General features: G+C 53.6%; 3 protein-coding genes across 6 annotated transcripts in view; 2 read left to right on the forward strand and 1 right to left on the reverse strand.

The window, feature by feature from the left end:
* The window catches only part of H310_14426 (hypothetical protein), a gene marked incomplete at its 5' end in the record, with an annotated part of 2,418 nt that extends 1,321 nt beyond the window's left edge, over positions 1–1,097 (forward strand). Inside the window, 3 exons of the mRNA XM_008882281.1 lie at positions 25–94; positions 149–394; positions 451–1,097. Coding sequence (XP_008880503.1) covers positions 25–94; positions 149–394; positions 451–1,031 — 897 coding nt within the window. The 3' untranslated portion in view covers positions 1,032–1,097. The remainder of the gene's footprint in view (positions 1–24; positions 95–148; positions 395–450) is intronic.
* Positions 1,098–1,543: 446 nt separating this feature from the next.
* Positions 1,544–2,446, forward strand: H310_14427 (hypothetical protein). Of its 3 annotated transcripts, XM_008882284.1 has the most exons (3): positions 1,544–1,592; positions 1,658–1,795; positions 1,840–2,446. In XM_008882284.1, exons 2-3 carry the CDS (start codon positions 1,717–1,719, stop codon positions 2,232–2,234), a joined length of 474 nt encoding a protein of 157 aa, XP_008880506.1. In that variant the 5' UTR covers positions 1,544–1,592; positions 1,658–1,716; the 3' UTR covers positions 2,235–2,446. The 3 variants fall into 3 exon arrangements, with proteins under 3 accessions (XP_008880506.1, XP_008880505.1, XP_008880504.1); XM_008882283.1 differs by having other exon boundaries at positions 1,544–1,795; XM_008882282.1 differs by having other exon boundaries at positions 1,545–2,446.
* H310_14428 lies at positions 2,428–7,792 on the reverse strand (the record flags this gene model as incomplete). 2 transcript variants are annotated; one of them, XM_008882286.1, is made up of 18 exons in its annotated part: positions 2,428–3,254; positions 3,300–3,884; positions 3,945–4,000; positions 4,051–4,170; positions 4,213–4,378; positions 4,425–4,623; positions 4,675–4,849; positions 4,905–5,016; positions 5,059–5,174; positions 5,225–5,457; positions 5,509–5,609; positions 5,657–5,685; positions 5,744–5,796; positions 5,846–5,976; positions 6,022–6,309; positions 6,377–6,462; positions 6,528–7,507; positions 7,551–7,792. In XM_008882286.1, the coding sequence occupies 17 exons, from the start codon at positions 7,790–7,792 to the stop codon at positions 3,876–3,878; spliced, it is 3,096 nt and encodes a 1,031-aa protein (XP_008880508.1). In that variant the 3' UTR covers positions 2,428–3,254; positions 3,300–3,875. The 2 variants fall into 2 exon arrangements, with proteins under 2 accessions (XP_008880508.1, XP_008880507.1); XM_008882285.1 differs by having other exon boundaries at positions 3,300–3,900.
* Between the last annotated feature and the right edge of the window lie 72 nt (positions 7,793–7,864).

A 7,864-nucleotide genomic window follows, 5' to 3' on the forward strand; every position in this document is an offset into this window, starting at 1 on the left:
GCGCCGCTGACCCAGGCTCAACAGGTGGAGCAGCAGCAAATCCTCAACATCTTGCTGGACGACGCCGGCAAGGATTGGAAGCCCCGTGACAAGAGTACGGACGTCGTCGAGGCAGGGGTTGGACGGCTCATGTTGTGTTGGTTTGTAGCGCCCAAGCAGCCTATTCCCAAGCACGCCACCAAGCAAAAGGGTGGTAAGCAGCAGAAGGCCCCCGTGAAGCAACAGAAGGCTGCTGCCCTGAAGGTCCCTGCGCAGAAAGCTGCGCCATCGCAGACGGCCCCCAAGCCCCTCGTCAAGCGTGCGCCGCTGACCCAGGCTCAACAGGTGGAGCAGCAGCAAATCCTCAACATCTTGCTGGACGATGCTGGCAAGGACTGGAAACCCCGCAACAAAAGTACTTGCGACCCCCGTGCACGCTGTCGCGACTGACTCCTGGTGGGTCTGCTGTAGCCGCGCCGAAGCAGGCGTTCAAGAAGCCTGCCGGTCAAAAGGCCAAGGCGCCACAGAAACCCAAGTCGGCTCCTGCGAAAGTCCAACCTGCGGCTCCCAAGGCCGCCGCCGCCCAGCCTCAGCAGAAGCCGGCCCTGTTGACCCGTCGCAGCTCTCTGACGGACGCCCAGAAGAAGGAAAAGCGGGAAATCATGGAGATCCTGTTGGACCCGTACGTGTTTGTGCCCGCTCGCATCACTCACCGAGGCTCGGCCACGCAAGCCAAGGCGGAATTGCACAAGGTCGGCAATGCCGTCGTCGTGTCGAATCCCCCCGTGGGTCCGAACGAAGACATGAGTGGGTTTGTGACAGTCAAGTCGCGCCGCACGAGTATCAAGGAGAAGAAGGACTTGCGCAGTGAACAAGACGCGATTCTCTCCGTCTTGGTGGACTTCAAGGAGCCCGTCAAGCAAACCAAGAACCAAAAGGGCAACAAGCAACAAACGCCGACCAAAGCCCAGTCTGCCCACCAGCAAAAGGTCCAACCGACCAAACACATCACAGCCAACGGCAACCAACGCCGGGCCAAGCTCGCCACGTAGACGACGATAGGATAGCCTCACATTATTCAATCGATTTGGATTGCATCCTCCAGTCCACACAGCTGTGCTCTGTTCCTTTGACGGACACAAGTCACTCCTGCCCTACACCACGACAGCGACGGAGTGCGTCCACCATGTTCTAGCAGCCTCGTACAGCAGCAGGTACTTGCACCGGTTGTCGTCCACCTCGAAGCTGGAGCCAGTCCTCCCGAGGTGGTCTGACGTCGTCGCCAGGAACGTCCAGTCGCATGGCGAGTGTGTTGTATCTTGGGCGCCGGAGGCTACATCGCACGCGCGTGGCGATCTGGCAGCAGCCGAGCGGCCCGTTTCGATTGGCAGTCTCGCCCGGTAAGTGTTGAAAGGCGGCGTTGTCCGGGTGCACCGGAAGGCTAAAAATACAGGCGTGCGTGTTGTTGAGTACGTTCAGTGGGTGGTGTTCATTCTTGAATCTGTTTGCTTTCGACCATGCCCGCCAAGTCCGCTGCCAAGCAAACCCAAAAGGCTGTCCAACAAGCTCCCCAGCAACAAAGAGCGCAACCTGCCAAGCGATCTTTTCACGAGGTCGTCCATGGGTGCCAGCTGATGTTTGTGAGAGTGATGGTCTTTCATGAGATTGTATAGTGCAGAGACTCAGTTTTGAAAATGCTACCTACATCCAGGGACGAGCTTTGCGCGGCGTTGGAAGATGGCGAGCACTTCTCCTACTTGTTCTTCTATGGCCACAAGCCAACCTGTGACCTTACGAGCGCCTGCTTTAGCCAGTGGTATGACGCACCTTTTACCGTCGACGAAATCATGTATCCAACAGCTGAGCATTTCATGATGGCCGAGAAAGCTCGCTTGTTCCATGACGATGAGACCCTGGGCGATATCCTCGTAGCCAGGGACCCTGCCACCGCAAAAGCGTACGGTCGCAGTGTGAGAAACTTTGACGAAGACGTGTGGTGTCGCCATCGAGTCGATATTGTCGTTCGGGCCAACTTGGCCAAGTTTGGTCAGAACGAGGCGCTAAAAGCCTATCTTTTGGGCACAAAGAAACATGTTCTCGTCGAAGCCAGCGCCCGCGATCGTATTTGGGGCATTGGACTCTCATCCAAGCACGAAAAGGCCCACAAACCCCACGAATGGCGAGGACAAAATCTCCTTGGGTTCGCCCTCATGAATGTGCGACGCATCCTTCAATGTTCCAACAAGTCGTCATAGAACGAATGCGTATAACCACCGTAATCCACCTCTCAACCAACACGACATCCCGAAACCCCGAGGCGCCGTTCATTCGGCTCGGGGATGGCAGCTTGATCGGCTGTGGTATCGGGGCCTCGCCTCGCCTTCAGCTCAATTGGGGGTTTCGGGGTTTCTAGACCTGTCAGGTTAGCGACTTGATTGGTTGAACAAATAATTGCCATCCGATCGTCGATTGTTGTGTCCGATCTCCCATCGACGCTATGGTTGCATGCAATCCGTCGACGACTTGCGGGGCTGCTAAGCGGGATGTGCCTCGCTCCTTCCACGTCTTCTTTGGCCAGGATCCTGCTGCGTCAACGGGCCAAAACGTCGAAGCTACCTTCCTCAGTCAAGCTTTCCCAGCTCCATTCCAAGTCGACAATGTCACATACGCCACAGCCGAGCACTACATGATGGCGCAGAAAGCTGCACTCTTCGGCGACATAGACACTCGAGAACGAATCCTTGCCACGACAGACCCCCACGAAACGAAATCACTCGGCCGGCAAGCGAAAAATTTTAACCAAGAGCTATGGCTCGCCAACCGGGCATCGATAGTGCAAGCAGGTAACTTTGCCAAGTTCAGCAGTCCCACGAACATCCATTTGAAGCAACTCCTCTTGGCCACAGACGACCGTGTTCTAGTGGATGCAACTGCGACGGACAAAATTTGGGGCATCGGTTTGGCTACGACTGACAATGACGTCACGCACCCTGAAAAGTGGCCAGGGTTGAATCTTTTGGGAGAGGCTTTGATGGCGGTGCGACGACGTTTATCGAGTTAACTCATCTTTCCTTCTTGTCGTGGGTTCTTTTCTTCCTCAAATACATAGATCTTGACTTTGGGCTTTTGAATGCGCGTTGCAAAACACGACGCAAACATGGCACAGAGCAATTGCGACACCGCTGCAGCCCCAAAACAAGTCGTCGCCAGATCTGCAGAGTTCCCCAAAAGCATCAACTCCACCACCATGGAGTTCCAGATGGAGCGCGCCCACACTAGCTCGCAGAGATCAGTCATGTATTGATGGATGGAGCATGTACCACAATTCCCGTTATATCCACAATCGGCAAGCTTGAGACGCTGGATATGTTTTGTATAGTACTCCATCCCCGCCTTTAGTTGGTACTCGAGTGCCTCCAAACGGGACGTGTTTGCTTGGATGGCGTCGATGACGGGCCGGGTGAGAGCCAAGGAACTACTTACGTTTGAAACGTAGTCAAGGAGATCCCGTCGCCGCATCTCGAACGTTGTACAAACGAGCCATTGTGATGCGATGCGTTCGTTTTGGGCAGTACTGGCAGTTGTGGTCAGCGACGGCCACGTAGCATTGAATGTCGAGAGCAACGATGTCATGGTATGAGGGGCTGTAAGGTTGACCAATGTGCCGGCGTACGGCGACGGCGTGGTTTGATTGCCGTCGATTAACGTGGTCAATAGGTTCTTGTTTGACGCCACAATTCCTTCGTCCCACGAAAAGAGTGACTCCAGCACAGTTGGGTTGGTTGGGTCAAAGCGGGCTTGGAGGTCCACGAGTCCATCAAATCGAAACAACGCTGCAAAATCATATCGACTCGGAGGGGCGTACAGGTCTTGTGGCGTCGCAAGGGGGGGCACTTTTACAATATCTGCAAACGACAGCAGCTGCTCACGTATCAGTCGTGCGTTCTTCTTACATGCGTACTCACTTGGGTCAAAGAGTGGTTGGCTACAAGGGACTGATCATGCAAGAGATTCGAAACCCCTACGATACAGAGTCACTTCCTTTTCGTACGTGTCGAAGGTGCTTCACACCGATGGAGACAGTGGCATCGGGAAAAAGCACCGTGGCGTTTTGGTCGAATGATTGGAGCAACTCAATACCATCTCGCGCGCAAAATGCCAAGGACCATGCCACCCCCGTGAGCCCAAATCCTACATCTACAGTTGAAAGATGAAACTGGGGTTTTGCTTTACCCAAGAGCGTTGAAACCTGGGCCAAAAAGCTCGCTCCCTTTGCAACGACCCCTGACTTGTACTTGATCCCCACAATTGCCGCGGCCACACACGTGACAGATGTGACGAAGGAACAGGCCCACCACGTATACAACCCGTAGTCGAGCAAGAGGGCGAACGAGTGTGTCTAGGACACAGTGAGCAGATTTGAATCGAAAGACTTTTCAGTCTACCAAGGACGCCAACATGACACTTAACCGTTGGGTGTGCACCTCCACCGCTTCCTTTGTGTAGTGAAGCGACTTTTGAAATGCGTCGAGTTGGGGCTCGAGCGCCAGCGTGGAGAACTCGATGAGGTTGACATGGCTTTGAAACAAAATGAAGTGGATGGCCTGTACACCCCGAAACCAATCGAGCTCAACTTGTTGGATGCTGAAATCATAGGCCGACATGACCACACTCGAGACATCAACGACAACGTACTTCGCCGTAATCGCTGCACATTTCGGGCACTGAAAGCATCCGGTTGCTGCACCAACTGACATGACGCTGAACGAGCTTCGAACGATGACGACATTTTCACAACGTGTGGCGGTGGGAAATTGTTTGGCCACAGCTTTCACAGGCTCCAGCGCCTGCTGAAATAATCCCTGTAGGTCTTCAAAAAGACATGTGTGAGACAAATAGAGCTCATGCGGCCGTACAAAAGGAACCTGTTTGATTGAGCTCAGCGTAAAGCTCCATTTGGGCGGCAGTTTGTTTCTGGAAGGCTGGAATGGACGTGAAATTCTGGCCTTGCATGGTTGCCGCCAAGGGCGTCAACATCTAGCGTTGAGTAAGATTGGGGAAACCTGAAGCAATACGAACTGTTGCGAAAAAGTATCCGACGTTGGAAGGCAGGGACACATTGAGAAGGGCCGTGAGGTTAGTCGACTGCTGGTGCAAGTTGAGCCACTGTTCGCCTGCCCATGTCAGGCACGTCGCTAGAGAATGGAAAGGATATTCATATTCGCTAAAAGGCGCGAGCAAGTACCTGCGACGAATGCAAGGCCAAGCATAAGGAGCATCGTGACCATTTTTTCGAAGATGGAATAGATCCGTGGCTTGATACAGCACTTGACCAAAGACAGTAATATGAAAATGCTAGCGAGGCCCATCGATGCAGCGACACCCAAAGCCGCGGGTGGAAAAACACGCTTTCGATACAGCAACAGGCTCGGATCCATCGCATCGCTTCCGTTGGAGCTCGCCGAGGACAAGAGTGCCCTGGACAGAATATCCATGACGACCATGTCAACCCGAAAGACAGTCAGTTACTGCAGCAATGGCTCGGTGACGGGGAATGATTCCAGCGCATGCCGTAAGTCCGGCAGCTGGATCGCAAACTGCTTGGGCACAAAGGTAGACGGAGAAAGCCGCTAACGTCAAATCCATCATGATGTAAACGCAGCAGATTCCTCGGTACTGAGTTGTTTGACGCAGCAATGTCGTAAACTAATACGCTCAGCGTGAGGCCCAGAAACCCCGAAACCCTGTGAGGGGATTCACTCACCACTGAGCTCGCAGGAAGCGCCTGCATATCCGTATTGCACGACGCAATCGCACCTGCGTCGGCAACATGCTACGTCAAAGTGAAATTTTGCTCGAATGACACCTTCCAGTCGCGTCTTCTTCGGATAGCGAGCATTGGCCGCCATTTTGACAGCACAGGGCATCGGCGTCATGGTCAATGGGAAAGGACGACCCGACAAGTTTGCCGCTGCGAACTCTCCTGGATCCAGGAAGCTACAACGAGTCGGAAGTGTGTTCTGTTCTGAAGGCCTGCCCTACCTCGCCGTTGGAAGGCTCAAACGGAAATGTCACTCGGCATTGATCGGATGGAGCTACCTTTACCGTGGCGTCCCAAAGGACAATGCGAGCCCCACGGGGCAAGAGCGACGCATCGGCACGGACGCCAGACGAACACCCGCCACAGCAAGCAAAGTTCTGGTTGCGCTGCGATGGAACGACTACGTACCCTTCACCTCCAATGGCAACAACAATGTCCCGCGAAGCAATCAAGGATGCGAGCGATAGGCTGTGCCACCACATCATGATGGCAGCAAGTACGGTGTGCGCCTTGATATGGCCACATCAGTCTAACTGTTGCCCGTTTCACTCGTAACTGCTTGTAAAGTACACAAACCGGTGACGTCACCATTCGCCGTCGTGGCATCATATCGAGCATACTGATTGTTGCATTCAAGTAGCACGTCAGGGGAAGTACGCCGACTAGTTCAAGCATCAATCACTGTCTGAATCGTTTCCAAATGCTGCTGCAAAACCCGAGCTTTTACCGCCGCTGGGTTTGGCAGCCTTCGCAACAGGTTTCTTCTTGCCAATGGTCGCCCAGCTTGAACTGGACGCGGCGCTGCCACCTCCTTTTGCACCACTGGGCTTTGTCGCCTTTTTCTTCTTGTACTGGGCCTCGGCCTCCTTCTCGTCCAACACACATTTGGAGTCGAAATCTTCGTCAAACCACTCGCGACTTTGTTCTTCCAAGTCGGCAATCGTGCTCTCCAACGCGTGACGCCCTTCGAGTCGTCGCATATCTTCCGACGTCAAGCTCAAACTGCGCTCCTTCTCTTGCAGAGCAAGTACCGCCAATAACTCCACGCGCAACTTGACGATGTCAGCGCTCTTTCGCAGACGATATACAACGTTTGCGTTGTGTCCTTCGACGAGAGCTAGTCGCGCTTGGATCGACGATTGTTTTTCCAACAATTTGTCTTTCTTCTTCCCAGACGCTGCGTCGATCTCCGCAGCAACGTGCTCCAAGTTCTGCTGCAATGTAGCAAGGACATCCTCTTTTTCTGCTTTGGTCAAATGTCCCTCGTCCACCATGCGTTTGATTTCGCCTTGTAGCCATGTGCATTTCTCCGTGTTCACTTCCAGCCCAATGTTTCCGTCGTACATTAGCTGCTCCACGGGCAGCAAGTTCTCCCCGCGCACGAGTTTTTCTTCTAAATGCTGGAAAGCTTGCATGCTTGCTTGAAGCGCCTTGAGTAGCCGCTTCTTTTGTACCCACGACCGTGCTTTCGCTGGCACAATCATGCGCTGGAACGTTTCCAAATCACTCGAAATGCACAAGTACTCAGGCGAATCGACATCGACGGCGGCTTGCTTGTCTTCCAATTCGCAGTCATAGGTTGATGACGGTGCCAACGCCAAACGGGGAAACACTTGAATCGTCAATAAGTTTGCCCCTGTGTCCTTTTGCTGCTTGTACGTGCCTTGACTGTCCAATGTACAGGCAGATGACCGATCTTCCACAAAACTATCACACAAATAAGACTACAGAGCAACTTGCCATCACGTACCCAACCTCTCGTAGCGCGGCTGTCATCCACTTAGGTAACTGCTCTGAGTACCGCGCACGAACAAGTTTACCGCCGCCAACAACAAACGTGAAGCGAATCATCTCGGTTGGAGCCGTCAATGGTGTTCCAAATGCTGCCACAACCAAATCACGTGTGCGAGCTTCAGTGAATCCTCCAAGGTCGAATTGCTCACTTGCCACGGCCTGGCGGATGTCACCCGCCAGTCCATGTCCTGCGTCCATCTTACCCTCACAAATATAAACTGCCTACGAGGCGTCTTCGATTGGCTAATGCTGTGTACGAAACCAAAAAAA

Source organism: Aphanomyces invadans (genome assembly GCF_000520115.1).
Source record: "Aphanomyces invadans strain NJM9701 unplaced genomic scaffold supercont1.69, whole genome shotgun sequence".
NCBI classification, from domain to species: Eukaryota; Oomycota; class Saprolegniomycetes; order Saprolegniales; family Verrucalvaceae; genus Aphanomyces; species Aphanomyces invadans.

Bases quoted from the DNA above. Each gene is read 5' to 3' on its own strand.
- H310_14427 (XM_008882282.1), top strand. From the start codon at position 1,674: ATGCTACCTACATCCAGGGACGAGCTTTGCGCGGCGTTGGAAGATGGC.